The sequence below is a fragment of the Solanum lycopersicum genome, chromosome 1 (assembly GCF_036512215.1).
Source record: "Solanum lycopersicum chromosome 1, SLM_r2.1".
In the NCBI taxonomy this organism is placed as follows: domain Eukaryota; kingdom Viridiplantae; phylum Streptophyta; class Magnoliopsida; order Solanales; family Solanaceae; genus Solanum; species Solanum lycopersicum.
This window is the reverse complement of record NC_090800.1, coordinates 7,526,769-7,545,435: the sequence shown is the minus strand read 5'-3', so window position 1 is coordinate 7,545,435 and position 18,667 is coordinate 7,526,769. Positions and strand designations below refer to the sequence as shown.

The following is an 18,667-nucleotide window of genomic DNA, read 5'->3' as shown; positions in this document are numbered from 1 at the left end:
ACTGGATCAACGGCATGCCAAAATCTGATCCTAGTTACCTGCATCTGCATCATAATACGATGCAGGTCAACTGGCATCAGTATAATGAATGTACAAGTACGCAAGTTGGAATGCTAACAACACTTAAGCTTGAAATGGAGTAAGAAGAAATACTTAGTTTGGCTCTGCTCAACTCATGGATAACTACACATTTCAATATAAGACAATTTAAAGTAATGTGCAATATAAAAAAAAACTGTCTGAAAAATATTGTAACCTAATAACATACAGTATTAAATAAATAGTATTAAATAATATTAGTATTTACTGTGTACTAATCCTAGTCCTATTAGAATTAGTACTCCTTAATCCTAGTCCTATTAGGATTAGTACTCCTTCCTATATCTCTTATATATATCTCCCATGTGTTCCCTTATGAGGTTAACACTTCAATACAATCAATATTCCTTCATGGTATCAAGAGCCAGAAAACCTAGATCTTCTTTTCTCTAGGTTTTTTTTCTCTCTTTAGGGCACCGATCGTTCCCTCTCTTCTTTTGGGCGGCGGCAGCATGCACGTTACTTCTGATCTATCCAAGCTTAACGCTCCAAATTCATATCATGGCTCCAATGGTGTTACTGTTGGCAACGGTGAGTCCCTTAATATTTCTCACACTGGCACGGGTACCATTAAAACCCCCACCGCTATCTTTCACCTAGGTAACCTTACCAACGTCCCTTCTATTAAAACCAATCTCCTTTCAGTTCACCAATTCACAAAAGCCAATAATTGCTCACTCTTGTTCACCTCTAATGATTTTCAGATCCTAGACAATACTACCAAGAGGGTGATTTTTCAGGGCCCCTGTGAGCATGGTCTGTACGTTCTTCCTGGCACAAGTTCGTCTGCCCACCCAGTTTCAGAAAGCGTTCCTGTGGCTCCGGTGGCTCTTTCGGCTGATGGCCACAGTCTGTTGTGGCACAGTCGTCTGGGTCACCCGTCTACTCAAATAATAAATTCTTTAATGTCTCAATTAGGTTTTTCTTCCATTCATGTGAACAATTGTGACTCCTGTTCAATTGCTAAATCTCATAAATTACCTTTTACTTTATCTAAGAAGCGTACAACTGCACCTTTTCAGCTTATTTATTCTGACCTATGGGGTCCTACTGTTGTTCCTTCATTTGCTGGTTTTCGCTATTATATTTGTTTTGTGGATGATTTTACAAAATACACTTGGTTGTACCCACTAAAACACAAATCACAGGCATACACCACCTTTGTCACTTTTGAAAAAATGGTCAAAATACAATTCAATTCTCATGTTAAACTTTTTCGAAGTGACAATGGAAAGGAATATGTCAATAACATTTTTGGCCAGTTTCTGCAATCCCTGGGAATTATACATCAAACATCCTGTCCATACACTTCCGAACAGAATGGGGTGGCTGAGCGTAAGCATCGCCATCTCATTGAAATGGTGGTTACTCTTCTACATCAATCTCATCTCCCTGTCTCCTTTTGGATAGAAGCTCTAGCCACCGCAAACTACCTCATTAACAGAATGCCCAGTCACACTCTCTCCAACAAATCACCCTATCAACTCCTTTACCAAGAACTTCCCAATTATACCAACCTCCGCGTCTTTGGGTGTCTTGCCTACCCTTGGCTACGCCCTCATATTACTCACAAATTACAACCCCGATCCGTCCTTGTATTTTTTTGGGCTATCATCCTACCTCCAAGGGTTATCGCTGTCTTGACCCACAAACTCATAAAGTCTACATATCTCATCATGTCAAATTTGTCGAAAATGAGTTTCCCTACGAGTCTATTTCCCCCTCCACAAATACATCATTCATTGGCGTCCTTCCCCTTTTTCCAACATACTCACAGGGTCCCTCACCACCTTCCCCCACACCTCCACCCACTACCCAACCACCCCTCATCACCCCTTCGACCGTCATCCACAATACACCCGCAGCCACCACCCACAGTCACAACCAACCCGAACCACCCCATACCCACAACATCTCCAGCCCGATCCGTTTTGGGTCCATCCCGGCCACCCCCGAATCACCACCGCCCGTACCACCCCCCAATACTCATCCCATGTTAACCCGTGGCAAAGCCGGTATCTTTAAACCCAAAACCTTTCAAGCTACCATACTACCAAATACACCCCTTCCCGATAATGAACCAACAACCTACTCTGTTGCCTCAAAAAATGCTTATTGGCGTCATGCTATGGATGACGAGTTTAAGACTTTGACTGATCAGAAAACTTGGGCTCTTGTACCTCAGCCCCATGGGCGACACCCAGTGGGCTGTAAATGGGTTTACAAAATTAAACACAATGCAGATGGCAGTATTTCCAAGTACAAGGCTCGTTTGGTTTTTAAAGGCTACAATCAGGAGTATGGGCTTGATTACTCCGAGAGATTCAGTCCTGTTATTCGGTAGGAAACCATTCGCCTGGTATTGTCACTCGTTGTGCGCAACAATTGGATCATCAATCAGTTGGATGTTTCCAATGTTTTTCTTCATGGCATGCTTGATGAAACTATCTACATGACGCAACCACCGGGCTATGTTGATCCCCGCTTCCCTCAACATGTTTGCAAACTCCAGAAGTTTCTGTATGGGCTCAAGAAAGCCCCCCGTGCTTGGTACACACGTCTGAAAATGTTCCTCCAGGGACTCGGCTTCACGTGTTGCGTACACGACACGAGTCTGTTTACTCGACATTCAGCACACGGTACAGTCATTCTTCTTGTCTATGTAGATGATATCACTATTACAGGCTCCACTGCAGCTCTCATTCAGGATGTCAATCGAGCTATGCATACTACCTTCAAAATGAAGGACCTTGGTCCGTTACATTATTTTCTGGGAATGGAGGTTTCTCGGACAGGCAGCAGCTTGTTTCTTCATCAGTCAAAATAGGCTCGAGATCTGTTGCAGAATGCTGGACTAAAAATGCACCAGTCAACCAACACCGATGGCAGTCTCTTCATCTATGAATGGAGCCGACACCCCCTTTGCCGATATCACCCACTTCCGCAGCCTCATTGGGGCTCTACAGTATCTGGTCATTACCCGTCCTAACATCCAGTTTGCTGTCAACCGAGTTGCTCAGCGCATGCATCAACCAAGTGAACATGATTACCATTGTCTAAAACGCATTCTCAGGTACATTTTTGGCACTCTTGGTCGTGGTTTGCTCATTCGACATGGGGACTTGGAGCTTCGGGATTTCTCAGATTCAGATTGGGTGAATGATAAAAATGACAGAAAATCTACATCGGGGTTTCTCATTTTTTTGGGGCCGAACATGATCTCCTAGTGTACAAAAAAACAACCCAAGGTCTCTTGGTCCTCGACTGAAGCTGAATATTGCGCCCTCGCTCTTCTTGCTGCTGAGACCATGTGGGTCAGATATATTCTTCGTGAATTCCACGCCACTCACACTGTTCATGCTCTCTATTGTGACAACAAATCAACCATCTGTGTGGCCAAGAATTCCGTCCTACACACCAGAATGAAGCATGTTGATACCGATTGTCTCTTTGTTCGCGATGAAGTTCAGGCCGGCACCATGACTGTGCAGTATGTACCCACTGAAGAACAACCGGCTGATATTCTCACCAAGCCTCTCCCGAGCCGACAGCACGATTACCTCAGTTCCAAGCTTCCGTTCGCTTCCGCTCTGCTCAGCTTGAGGGGGGATAATAAAATATAGTATTAAATAAATAGTATTAAATAATATTAGTATTTACTGTGTACTAATCCTAGTCCTATTAGGATTAGTACTCCTTAATCCTAGTCCTATTAGGATTAGTACTCCTTCCTATATCTCCTATATATATCTCCCATGTATTCCCTTATGAGGTTAACACTTCAATACAATCAATATTCCTTCATAACCTTTTAATGTATGCAAGATACAATACAGGTAAACTGATGTATATAAAATACAATAAATTATGTGGCAATTTCTCTAACTGACAACTATTAAAGAGCTGATACAACGATCTACCTCATGCTGCCAGTGCATCCTATACCCGGCCAAAGGTATAAGACCTGAACTATCTAATTAGTCAACTAGTCTACTGTGAAAAGGGTTCATCTAAAATGTGTGAACTTTTTCTACCCATGGTGGCTACATGGTTTATGGGGGCTGTGAGTTTTGTGAACTTTCCTCCATATTAGTGCTCAGTACTACTCCCAAAAATATGTTGGCTCTTATATTTTAAAAACATACTGATTATGTGGTTTGATATTAGTGATCAAAATACTTATCTCAAGGCTATCTTGGAAATCAAGTTTCCCTACTTGCTTCTTTTTTAGAAAGCTATAGTTCTTTTCTAAAAGTTTACCTTAAGGATCCTCGGAATCAAAGTTTCCTTACTAATTTAAATGTGCAACATTTTAAGTCTCTTTGGGAATACTTAGTCCCTATATACCTTTGAAGAAAAGGACTTCAACTTACTATTTACTTATCTTAAAACTTAAGTCTAAAAACATAATTAAAATGTTTAAACAAGACTTTTCAAAACCTTTAAGAGTTTTTCTTTGACTTATTTCTTAGCTTTTAGACTTAACTCTTTACTTTTTTGACTTAGATCTTAACTTTTGTTGAATTGGGTTATGGATTCAAGGTTCATGATCTCATGTTTATGGATGATTCATGTTGTTTAGATGTACCTTAGAGTGTTGGAATCAACTAAGAAACGTGGGTACATCACTTATGAACTAGTACGAAAAGATGGGGGAAGAATAGGATCTCCACACAATCCTGTCACTCTGAGAGGCACGCGGCGCCAGAGCCTGACAGAGAGACTCTGTCCTGAGGCGCTCTGGCTGGCGCGGTTCTAGGGCTTGTCGGACAGAGCCTGCCCTGAGGGGCTTTGGCAAGCGCGACGCCCCAGGGTTTGTCAGACGGGAATTCTGATTTTTCTTCTTCGTTTTTCCTCTCTAAACCTTCTCATATTCCATGGATATTTTCCTAAACACTTAGTATCACTAATACCCTCAGTACCCAATAAATTCGACTTGAAAAAAACCTAGAATTACGAATCAAATCAACTAAATGTATGCTCCGACTCAACCAACTAGAATTCAACAATTGTTCATCAAGAACTTCAATGTTCGTCATTCAATTTACTGAAAATTCACTGATTTTAAACACGTTGGTGTGTGGGTGAACTAACCTAACACATAATGATCTCACATACCTTAATAGGGATCACCATCGATGAATTCCACAAGGATCCTTGTCATTCTTGATGGATTTTTAATCTTGCTTTCTTCTCTTTTCTCCCAAGCCCTAAGCGTGAATTTATTTTCTAAAACTAACTTAAGGCTTATTTTTACTCCTAATAAACCCTTAAAACAAATTAGTAAATAGTAGGTTAAAAATACTAATTTACCCTTACTAAAATCCGCATTGGGACTTTCTCAATCCAATAATCCAACTTCCAAAAGGCATATCTCCCTTATACGGCATCAGAATCGAGCAAACTCGGCACCGTTGGAATGATCTTTTAAAGGGATTTACAACCATATGAAGAACTGAATCTAACTTACCCTGAGTTAGAAGTTATGACTGTTTGAAAATGACCAAAACTCACTTTTTAAACTTAAGAAATTGTCTAGATTTTTCCCTTTCTTTCCAAAAGTTATTATTTTGGTGTTTTTAGCTTATTCCTAGCTATTTCAAGTTACGAGATGTTACAATATATCCCTCTTGGGAGCATTCATCTTTGAATGAGATTTCTTTCACTATGTTAATGATAGTAACATTATTTCAGCACTCAACAAACAAAAACAAGTAATAACATGCTTACACATAATCTTATAAAGTGCTAAGAATAGAATTTAGTACATCGATTGACATTCTCTCCGTATTCAAAGAGATGTGAATATCTCTTCTTCATATCATCCTCAGCTATCCCAAGTTGCTTTTTCAACAAATTGATTCCTCCAAAGGACTTTGACTGATGCAATTTCCTTTTTTCTCAACTTGCAAACTTGACGATCCAAAATTTAAACCGGAATCTCTTCATACGATAAGCTGTCCTTAATCCCAACATTCTCAGTTGGTACAGTCAATGAAGGATCACCCATGCACTTTTTCAACATAGAAATATGAAATACCGGATGAACCGTTGCTAACTCTTTTGGTAGTTCCAACTCATTAGCTACATTGCTAACTCTCTTGGATAGTCTATAAGGTCGCATATACCGGGGACTAAGTTTCCCCTTCTTACAAACCTCATAACACCCTTCATGGGTGAAACTTTAAGATATACCAAATCATCCACCTCAAATACTAACGACCTTCTCCTTACATTTGTGTAGGACTTTTGGCGACTCTGTGCCGTTTTCAACCTCTCTTGAATCACTTTCACATTTTCCATAGCTTGGTGAAATAGATCTGGTCCTATCAACCCTGCTTCATCAACCTCGAACCACCCTATAGGAGATCTGCATCTTCTTCCATAAAGAGCTTCATATGGAGCCATCTGGATGCTCGAATGATAACTGATGTTGTAGGCAAACTCAATCAGAGGTAGGTGATCATACCAATTACCTTTGAAATCAATCACACAAGCTCTTAACATGTCTTCTAAGGTCTAGATAGTACGCCATGTTTGTCCATATATTTGAGGATGTAAAACAATCCTTATGTTCACCTTTGAACCCAAACCTTTCTGGAAAGATTTCCAGATTGTGCAGTAAATTATGCAAATATCTGAAATAATGGAGAACGGAACTCCATGAAGTTTTACCACTTCTTAAATGTACAACTTAGCATAATCGTCGGCCAAATGGGTAGTCTTTACCGGCAAAAAGTGGGCTGATTTTGTCATTCTATCAACAATCAACCAACTTGAATCATGTTGTCTGCAAAACTTTGGTAAGCCTCTGATGAAGTCCATATTAATCATCTCCCACTTACATTCCGGAAGTTGAATGTTCTGAGCCAAACCACCAGGTCTATGGTATTCTACTTTCACTTGCTGGCAATTCGAGTACTTTGGAACAAATTCAACAATGAACATCTTCGTACTTTCCCACCAATATACTTCTCTCGTATTGCAGTTTATCTTGGTGGAACCCGGATGAATGGAATATGTGAAGCTATAAGCCTCCTCCATGATCTTAGCTTGAGTCCATCCGCCCTAGGTACACACAATCTACTTTGATACTTCAGTATACCATCTCTCCCTTGTTCAAAATCCAATACTCTTTGCTTATGAACATTCACCTTCAAATCAAGAAAAATGTGGTCTTGGTCTTTCTTCTCTTTCACCTCTGACACTAATGATTCAGCCCCATTGGTCACCACTATTCCCCTTTCTTTGGAATCCATACATCTTTAGCTAACTCCCTCTTTTCTTCCTCAACATGGAAGGTACTCCCCATGGATAGACTGCTTAAGACATCAACAACCACATTAGTCTTCCCTGGTGATAAAGAATACTCATATTATAATCTTTGAGTAGTTCTAACCACCTCCTTTGTCTGAGATTTAGCTCCTTCTGGGCGAACGCATATTGTAGGCTCTTGTGGTCAGTGAATATGTCAATATGAACACCATACAAGTAATGGCGCCATAATTTCAAGGTGAAAACTACGGCAACCAACTCAAAGTCATGGGTTGGATAATTCTTCTTATGGAACTTCAATTATCTGGAGGCATAAGCTATAACCTTGCCATTCTGCATTAACACACAGCCCAAACCAACTCATGATACATCATAATACACTAGAAGTCAACCTCTTTTTCAACTCCTGGAAGCTTTTCTCACTAGCTTCAGACCATTCAAACTTAATTGTTTTCTGAGTCAACTTGGTCAACAGAGACGAAATAGATGAAAACCCGTCAACAAACCTTTTGTAGTAGTCAGCCAACCCAAGAAACTCTTAATATCAGTAGGAGATATGGGTCTAGGACAACTTTAAACTGCTTCTATTTTTTGGATATCCACTCTAATTCTATCACCGGAAACTATGTGGCCTAAGAATTCCACAGACTTAAGTCAAAACTCACACTTGGAGAACTTGGTGTATAACTCCTTATCTTTCAAAGTTTGAAGAACTATCCTGAGGTGACTAGCATGATCTTCTTAATTCCTTGAATAAATTAGTATGTAATCAATGAAGACGATAAAAAAACATATCTAAATAAGGTTTGAAGACTCTATTCATGAGATCCATGGAGGTTGCAGGCACATTGGTCAAACAAAGGACATAACCAAAAACTTATAATGCACATATCTGGTTCTAAAAAAATTGCCTTTGGGAAATCACATTCCCTAACTTTCAACTGATGGTAACCTGATCTGAGATCAATTTTCGAGAAGCAGAAAGCACCCTGAAGCTGGTCGAAAAGATCATCTATCCTTGGAAGAGGATACTTATTCTTGATGGTCGCCTTATTCAATTGGCGGTAGTCCATACACATCCTAATGTACCATCCTTCTTTCTTAAAAAACAAGACCGGAGCGCCTCAAGGAGAGACACTTGGTCGGATAAAATCATTATCCAACAGATTTTTCAATAGTTCGTCCAACTCTTTTAACTCTAATGGTGTCATTCTATATGGTAGAATAGAGATAGGACGAGTATCTCAAAGAAGATCTATGCCAAAGTCTATCTTTCTTTCAGGAGGGACTTCAGGTAGATCATCATAAAAGACTTCTATAAACTCTTTTATATAGGAACTGACTGAAGAGAAGGTATCTCAGCATTATACACTACAAGATAAAAGGGATTTAGTGGCAATTAAAAAGGCATTAGCAGCCATAACTATGGTGGCTATATCCATTACGAGCTAATGTACTTTGACCGCTGTATCAAAGGTCAATAAGGCTTTTGCAGCCTTTTCGACAAAAGATTGTAAAGCCAATCTCTTTTGCCGCTAAAACTCATTCGATTTAGTGGCAATTTGATGTGGCAATTTATAGGGCTGCCAAATCAAATCCTAAGCGGTTAGTTATTCTCATGCGTCTATTTTTATTTTTATAGTTGATAAAAATAACTAAATTGCCACTAAAACACATTTGTTCTAGCGATAATTGGTTGCGGCAATTTAGATGGTTGTTAAATCCAATAAAAATAGTTAGTTATGCTTGTTTAGTGTCCATTTTTATAGCTGGCAAATCCTACTTAATTGCCACTAAAATGCATTAGTTCTAGTGGCAATTAAAATAGTTGTTAAATCAAATTTAAACGACAATCACGCTTATATAACATCCATTATTAAAGTCGATAAATTTAATAAAATTGCCGCTAAAAGTTCAAATCTTTAACGACAATATTTTGGTGGCAATTACAAAGGCTAGAATATCCTAATTTTTGTGGCTAGAAAATTCATTTAGTTTGATGCTTAAAGTCAAACTTTAGTGACCAATTGTTAGCCACAATTAGTAATGACTACATCCACTCGTAAATCCAATATTCTAATCAAAATAGAGCTTATTATAGGACAATGAAGTTTGTCAAATGCTAGAAAATATATAATAAAATTCAGATAACATAATATATCTCATAATCCTAGAGAAACAAAAGAAAGTATGAATCCAAACTATAGTATCACAATTTTAAAACTAAACTTATTTGAATGAAATATCTAATATCATTGTATAACCAATCCAATAAAATAATGTCTTTAAAGAATTTCCATGATGGTTCGACGTACTAAAATATTTTATAAGTAAAATTTGTGAACATCATACCGTATGACCTGAAAATAATAAAATAAATGTGTCAAAAGATGAAATCACATTGATAAAAACATCAAGAGATGGGAATTATGTCATCTCATAAAAAACTACTCAAGGATCTAAAGCCACTTGGATCTCCTGTGTATATTATGATATAAAGTTATTTCATGTCTTTATATGATATCACTAATATCAGCTATACAAATAACACATATGGATCAGACTAACTACATTACAGGGGCTGGAGACAATGCCAATGACTTTGTGATAAAACTAAGGACTGATTCCACTAAGATGTTTCCACAAATAGTCAGCTTAGTAGTAAGGATGAGGAGAAGCAGGCAGATGAGTAAAAGAAGTGCATAGTCCAGTTCCAGTCAACAGAAGTAATAAGGATGAAGAACAGCAACTAGATGTAGTAAAAGTCATTAGTCCATAACCAATTATTTGAATGTAAGGACTAATGAGCAGAAAGATGTTTCAGTTTCTAATACTTCAGCTACTGTGGATAATACTGAAATTTCAATAAGGGGTGAGCGATTGCATATGATGAAATTGCATTGGACTAGTCCTTACCAATGCCAATACGCAACTATACCAGCAAAACCTACATATAAAACAAACTACGCTACATGCCTAGAGGGAGAAGTTTTTGGTTCGATGGGCTACTTCATGGCTGCACGATATAGATGGATTATAAAGAATAGTTATCCATCCTAAATGGTTGCCATTCATGGAGATGCAATAGTCTAAAATAGAGAAAGGATAAGACGCGCTGTAGACAGAGTAGCTTCAGAATTTAGAACACTAATATCAACAGTTATATCAACTCCACTCCTTACCCAATCATTATTCTCAATCTGAAACATGGAAATTTTCTAAGATACCCAAGTCAGTAGAATCATTTTGCATTGATGACTCGAGTTGCACACTATTTTCCTCTCACATATCAAAAACATCTCGAGGTCTAGTTAATCTAGGGACAAACCATTCATGTTCTTGACGATCTTATACAAATATTACTTGTTGAACTTGTTTTGCAAAAACAAAAGGTTCATGACGATCTCGGTTGCCATAATCAGCCAAGCGTTAAATTTTTCAACTGTGAAACCCAAGTCATCCATAAAGTTGAAGATATTCTTTCTTTCAACAGTTACTATAAGAACTAAGGATACATTAGTAAAAAATAATGGAATTAATCAATACGTAATTGCATAACTCACAAGATGTCATTTTAACGATAAAAATTATCAAAGAGAAAGTTGATACTAATTTATCCAAATAATGAATCAGCTCAACACACATGAAGAACTTCTCCATCGAGTCTATTTACATGAGAATGAGATGGAATCTTTCTCAAGGTTCCATGGAGGAACCTTGTCTATAATAATCTCTGATGTCCTAACTAGCTTATACTCCGAGGTTAGCAATACTCTTAAGGATTACCGTAGGTCACTCAAATGGGGTACAAAAGTGACTAGATTATGTGTTATGCAGCACGAACCTGAGACAATTGAGAACCTTTTCTTTAGATGTCAATTTGATAGTATTATTTGGTATTGACTTTTCTAAGATGCCTAAGGATTTCCCAAATGTCTATGGGCTGGTTTAATAAAGATAGTTGGGCTCTACAAAATTCTAGAATAAGTTTTAGTTAAGCTGAAATCTTAATTATATTAGTAACAAATTGTCTACCATTTATTGTTCAAAGGAACCATCAAGTTAAAGCTTGTAAAGTAAAGAATATTATAAGACGGGTTGCTCAAAATATTCATGTTCAAGAACAAGTTGCAGAACCTACAGGCAGTTTGTAGTAGCTCATATTTTCAGATTTAAGCATTTGCTAGTTAAGTATAAAGAGATTCTAATTGTAATACACTTAAGGCTTACGTAAATGGCTAAAGTGGAGTGTACAAAACTAACATGATTGTGACCTGAATGTATGTTATGTAGCAAAAACCTTAGACAATTGAGAACCTTTTCTAAAAGTTCAAGTTTACTTCTATCATTTGGTCAAAACTTTTATGATGCATAAGGATATATAGAAAGTATACGGGATGGTGTGGAGGTTAGTTATGCTATAAACAAATATATATTCTACAAGCAGTTTTATTTAAGTTAAATTCTTAATTATCTTACTAGCAAATTATATCTTCAATTTTATAGTTAGAAAGAAACCATTAAGGTATATAGCTTGCATAGTAAAGAATATTCTATGAAAGGTTGTTCAAGATATTTAAATTCAAGGAGAAATTACAGAAACCACATATGATTTTGTAGTTCCTACTTACATATTTAAGCTTCTAAATGTTCAATTATTGAAAGCTTTCGATCAGTATACACTTAAGACTTACATAGGTAGTTGAAATGGGGAATACAAAGTGACCTGAATGAGTGTTATGTAGAAGGAACCTGAGATTATTTAGCACCTTTTCATTAAGTGTAAGATTATTAAACACCTTTTATATTGAATTCTAACACTCAAAACAGAAAAAGAATAAACAAGTCCAGAACCCATAGGTGATGCTAGTGATCATCAAGGACTGAATTAAATGTGTCCCCTACTATGGAACCAGGAAATTTGAATGACATGACCAATGAGCCGAAAGATGTTTCTATTTCTTACACTTCACATTCTATGGACAATACTGAAATTTCAGTAAGGGATAGAGCGACTGCAGATGATGAAATTGCATTGGACTGCTCCTTACCAATGCCAATACACAGCTATACCAACAAAACCTACAGTTTCTTGTTCGATGGGCTATTCCACGGCTGCACAATATAGTCAAGATTGGTTGATCCATATCTAAATGGTTGTTAATCATCCAAGTCTTTGTCTCAGTTTGCTGCCAAAATTTCCTATTGTATTTAGGTCATTCACTGCCTTTAAATGTTTCTTATAGGTCTTTAATGAACTGTAAAGTCCCACTTACAGTTTATGAGTTTCTGCATATGAGAAACTTTGTTGGTTATACTTCATAAAATGATTCTACAATCTAGCTAAATTCTTGTATTTTGATTAAATGACTTTGTTTTGGATAAAATTACTTTATCATAGACTGCATATCACTATTACCAACAAGAAAACAAACTTATTTTCGAGGGCTGGCAACAATATTGATGAATTTGGGATAAAATTCAAGGGTCTTGCAAGTCATCAACAATAGTGATCACAATAAGAAAATGCATAAGCAATGGAATATAAATCATCTTAAACAAAGAAATCAGGGGATGAGGTTAATAAAGATTACTTCGTAATCAAACCACTAATGTACAACTATATCAACTAATCTTATAAATAGAACTAACAACACTTTAGCGGTTGGAAGCAATTCACATGATTTTGAGATAACATGCAAGGGTTGACAAGACATAAACATGAGTAGTCTAAATTGGAAAATGCAAAATTCATGGTTATGCAGATAGACTGAAACAGAGAAAGGATGGGATAGGTTACGTAAGGAATAACTTAAGTAATTGCAACACTAACCCACAACTACACCAACAAAACCGATCAATAAAACTAATTAGACTTCAGTCTAGAGGGGACCAATTAATGGTTCGATGGGCTATTTCACATGCCTAGAGGGGAGCAGTTATCTCAATTAGAAAATGCGGAATCAATGAAATATATTTTATCTTAAACAAAGTAATCAGGGGATGAGGCGTATAAGGATTACTTCGGGTGATTGGACCACTAGTATGCAACTATATTGACCGAACTCATAAATAGATTTAGCAACACTTCAACGGCTGGAAGCAATGCAGATACAAGGGCTGGCAAGGCAGAAACATGAGTAGTCTCAATTGAAAAATGCACAATTCATGGCGATGCAGATAGTCTAAACCAGAGAACAAATGGGACGGGCTGTGTAAGGAGTAGCTTAAGTAATTAGAACATTAATACACAACTATACCAACAAAATCATTCGATAAAACTAACTCGCCCATAGGCCTTGAGGGGACCAATTTCTCGTTCGATGAGCTATTGCACTGGCCTAGAGGGGAGCAGTTATCTCAATTAAGTGCAGAAGCAATGAAATATAAATTATCTTAAACAAAACAATCAGGGGATGAGGTTTATAAGTATTACTATGAGTAATCTGACCACTAATACTCAGCTATATCAACAGAACATATAGACAGAACTAACAACACTTCAGCAATCGGAAGCAATGCAGATGACTTTAAGGTAACTTTCAATGGTTGTCAAGGCATAACCATGAGTAATCTCAATTAAAAAATGCAAAATTCATGGTGATGCAGATAGTTTAAAACAGAGAAAGGATAGGACGCACTGTGTAAGGAGTGACTTAAGTAATTAGAATGCTAATAAACAGCTATTCAAAGAAAACCTATCAATAAAACTAACTCTACTTCAAGCCTACAGGGGACCAATTTCTGGTTCGATGAGATACTTTACAGGCCTAGTCAGTATGTCGTATTCGAAAGGAAAAATGAATTCAAGGCCAACATATCGATTAGATGAGGAAAAGTCATTGCATCACAATCTGATAACATAATTTCAGGTCAAGGTTAATTGCACAATGTTTAGACACATAAAAAACACATATGATCATTATAATCACCATGAGAAGGAGCAGAATTTTTTTTCTGATGCCTAAGACTGATTGGTTGAGGTTAGTTAGGCTATACAAAATTCTAGAAGTAATTCTAGCTAAGCTACAATCTTCATGATATTACAAACAGTGATACAACTATACAAAAATAAAGTCGTGAAATAGAGACAGGACATGAAAAGACATAAAAAACAAAGTATGATACAACTTCACTTCCCTTCTCACTTTAAGCGAGAAAAAAACTCACTTTTGAGAATGCTACTCGAGAGTTTTCCCACAATAGTAATAGTATTTGGATAGAAGTGTAGCTATATTTTATTTTTCTTAGCTCAAACTGATCTAGTTCCCTTTCTTCAACTCAATGAACTTTCTATTGAAATCTAATACTTAAAACATATTCTCACTTCAAAATATAATTTTCAGCTCTATTCGCAAGAATATAACTCATTTCATAAATTATTTCTAACAACTCCATCCAGAAGATCAGAATGAAAAATAGAAAAATTTGCAGACAGTGTGTTGAAAAAAAAACTTATAGCAGCTAGCGGCGCGCTACAGAGAAACAGAGAAAAAAAGAAGAATATAAGAGAAAAAAACTGAAAGATTTTAATTTATGACGACTATTAAAAAGTTTAGCAATGAACAATGTATTTTTCAAGTTACCAATTGCACAAAATATATAGTTGTAAAAGAGTACTATCACATACTAAGTAATGAAATTTCATCGATTCGCATTGGTTTCTAGTTCTTCAACAGGGAAACAAGCAGCAGTTCTCAGTTTCTAAACGTAGAGAAACAATCTTAAGAATCAAACATTCCTTTTCAATTAAATCCCGAAATCGATATGAAATTTAATTCCAATATAATAACATCCTCAATTGGAACATACGCATCAACGTACTACAAAACTTGGTTTGATGTTCTGTTTTAGATTTAAAATAATAATCACGAGAATTTAATACATTAACAAAAAACATATCAAACATATCAATCAATTGCCCAACAAATAAATAGTAGACATAAATCACACAACATACTTCGTAAACACATTATAACTATGTTTACAAAATAAGAAATCACATCAATTTTTCGATTACCTGGAAAGTAGAATCTTTATCCGATGAAGACATCAAAGTGTACGATACTATTAATTCTGTCAAAACCTACAGAAAAATGTAAATACAAAAGAAAATTGAGAAACCGTCAAACTTCATATGAATTCCAAAATCAATTCTTATTCATGTAGTTAACAAAAGTTAACCCAAATGTTCTGCCAGCTATTATGTGATAGGATTTCGTTTCAATAAGAACATGATATGAAAAATCTGAAACATAGAATTTCTACGTGAAGATGGAGAGCAGGGAAGAGCTGCGTGATGTACATGAGATTCTAAAAGAGAGAATTTATACATGAAGATGTAGAATAGGGCAGAGCTATGTGAATAAGGAAACGCTAAGGTGAATATGGAAGATGTGCAAATTGATATACCTGTGGGCTTTGAAGATGGAGACTCGCTATCATAAAAATGACAGAGGTGCGATTGATATTCAGGCAGTCGACTATAAAGGGAATAGGGTTTTTCTTTTAACTTTGTAATTTTAGAGTTAATTATTAATAATTGGAGGAAATATTAAATTGTACTGGAAACTTTTGGAGCGACAAAAAAATGAAAGTTGAGTTCAATAATGACTTCTATAGGCATATAAATTTTATTTGCCGCTAAAAATATATCTTTTAGCGGTTATAGTTCATCTGCCACTAATATCTCAGCTTAAATAATGAATTAGCAAAAAATAATTAATTGCCGCTAAATAATTGCCACTATAACGCTGTTTTGTAGTAGTGATAGTTATTAACTAGGACTAAGTGGTAGACACACCCCTTAGAAAGTAACTTCCTCACCTTAAGATACGAAATGAATCGACCCTTAGGCACTTTTGTACTACTTTTCCACTCTAAGATTGGATCATTTGGAAACTGAAACTTGACTACTCCATTTCTACAATCAACTGAGGCATAGCAGGCATGAATTCAGTCCATACCAAGAACGGCATCAAAGTCTACCATGTGTAACTCAACTAAATCAGCCATGGTACTCTTGTGACTAATGAAAACAAGACAATCACGATAGACTCTTTCTGCTAAAATGGATTCACCAACGGGTGTGGAAAAACTAAATGGTTAACTAAGTTGCTCAGGAATAATTTCAAAGTTCATGGCAACATAGGGAGTTACAAATGATAAACTCACTCCTGGGTCTAATAATGCATAAACAATAAGGTCAAAGACTCGAATCATACCAGTGACAACGTCTGGCAAATTCTCATGTTCTTGGCGATTGTTGAGAGCATACAAGCGGGTTCTTCCTCCGACAGCACCAGAAGTAGTTCCCTTGGGTGCAGCCCTGTCTGGTGGACCAACTGATGAAGACTAAGCTCGGTTGCCCCCATTACCACCACCTTGCTTGTTCTTTGGGCACTCCCTCATGAAATTCCAGTCTGACCACACTTGAAGCAACCCGCAGAGCCCTCACAACAAACACCAGAGTGGTTTCTATTACACTTGGTGTAGGTAGGAGGCTTACTACCTCCATGCGCCACACTACCTTATGAATATGCAGGCTTAGCTTGGGAGTATAGACCATGATGCTCACCTCTGTCTCTAGGCGCAGGCGCACTAGCCGATGATGGCGCAGGCTTAGCTTGGCTTTCTTGTTTTTGTACTCTTCTCTGTCCCTCAACTTTTCCTCCTGTACATGTTGTACATAAACCATCAACATCGAAATGTCTATGTCTCCCATAAGCATTGCAGCCCGACCCTCTTGGATTGAACCATGACCCAAGCTAACAACGAACAAACTCATCCTACTCCTCATGTCCTTAACCATCTCTGGAGCATAACGAGATAGTTGGGTCAATTTCAACACATACTCATGCACACTGAGTGAGTTCTGCTTAAGGGTGAGGAACTCATGTACCTTGGCCTATTTCAATTCTCGAGGAAAGAAACTCCCCAAGAAAGCTTCTTCAAATCAAGCCCAATTAAAAATGTGGTGCATTTTCATCTCTGCCCTCCTTCCACTGGTCGTACCAAGTCCTCGCCACATTCTTCAGTTGGTATACAACTAGTTCAACTCTCTCAACACCAATGACATCCATCATATCGAATACCTTTTTTAACTCTTCCATAAAGTTTTCCGCATCTTCAACTGTGCTCGAACCAGTGAAACTGGAGGATTCATTCTTATGCACTCACGAGTCCTTGAGGTGCCAGCCCCTTCTTGTCGAGCTTCCCTTCGTTGACCAACCTGGTTAGTCACAGCTTGACTCAACATCCTAATTGTCTCTCTGAACTCAGCATTAGTAACTTCTCCTTGTGGTTGCACTTCAAGTGCATTGGGTAGTTCCTGTTCCTAAGGTTCAACGTTCCTCCTAGTTGCACGACCTCTTGCTGCTCTTCGTAGAGGCATGGTTATTTGAAACACGCGCAAGTACGAATTAGAGAGAGACTTTTAGAGATAAACTCTAATGCACGAAAAGGAATATGAAGGAAGCGAGGAATTCCTAATTATTGTAGCCTCATAATCATAGATCTGGCGCGCTTCACACCATTGACTAAGACTCTACAGACACAACTTCATAGACTCCCTAGGACTCTTGAACTCTGTGCTTTGATACCAAATTTTTCATGTCCTAAGCCTACACCTTGGACGTGACCGGCACCCAATGACCATTACTGGCCTTGCGCGAACCCTTATCCTGGCTTACTTAACTCAGCAGAAGACTTAAACATAGGATATAACTTAAAAATAATTTTAAAATAGTACTTAGCCAGAATGGAAACTTCAAGTCTTTACAAATGAGATGAAAGACCAAAGAAAACTAACACTGACTATTTATGAAGCCTCTAAAATAGAGATGGATGTTGGGACATGACCCCCAATCATCCTAATAACTGAAAACTAAATCAAATAGTTAAATGATAAAGATGTCCTCCAGAATGAGGGGAGGCTCACCAACTGACTCTGATCTCCTCACTGGATCAACGACACACCGAATGTTGATCCCAGTTACCTGTGTCTGCATCATAATACGATGCAGGTCAACTGGCATCAGTACATTGAATGTACAAGTATGCATGTTGGAATTATAACAACACTTGAACTTTAAATGGAGTAAGAAGAAACACTTACCTTGCCTCTGCTCAACTCATGAATAACTACACATTTTAATATAATGCAGTTTAAAAGTAATGTGCAATATAAGAAAATTGTCTCAAAAATGTTGTAAACTCTAATGTCTACTAGATACAATTAACTCTAACATGTATATTGAAATACATGTAAACTGATGTATATAAAATACAATAA

General features: G+C 37.2%; 2 protein-coding genes and 1 long non-coding RNA gene across 3 annotated transcripts; all 3 read right to left on the bottom strand.

The window, feature by feature from the left end:
• Positions 1-6,028: 6,028 nt before the first annotated feature.
• On the bottom strand, positions 6,029-7,143 carry LOC138340893 (uncharacterized). Its single transcript, XM_069293065.1, has 2 exons — positions 6,945-7,143; positions 6,029-6,267 (listed from the first exon to the last, which is right to left on the bottom strand). Exons 1-2 carry the CDS (start codon positions 7,141-7,143, stop codon positions 6,029-6,031), a joined length of 438 nt encoding a protein of 145 aa, XP_069149166.1.
• Positions 7,144-9,485: 2,342 nt separating this feature from the next.
• On the bottom strand, positions 9,486-15,955 carry LOC104647559 (uncharacterized). The gene is made up of 3 exons (XR_741641.4): positions 15,787-15,955; positions 15,395-15,460; positions 9,486-9,734 (listed from the first exon to the last, which is right to left on the bottom strand). It is a non-coding gene; the product is annotated as an uncharacterized lncRNA (long non-coding RNA).
• Positions 15,956-16,479: 524 nt separating this feature from the next.
• On the bottom strand, positions 16,480-17,185 carry LOC101256212 (uncharacterized). The gene is made up of 2 exons (XM_026028954.1): positions 16,952-17,185; positions 16,480-16,728 (listed from the first exon to the last, which is right to left on the bottom strand). Exons 1-2 carry the CDS (start codon positions 17,183-17,185, stop codon positions 16,480-16,482), a joined length of 483 nt encoding a protein of 160 aa, XP_025884739.1.
• Positions 17,186-18,667: the final 1,482 nt, after the last annotated feature.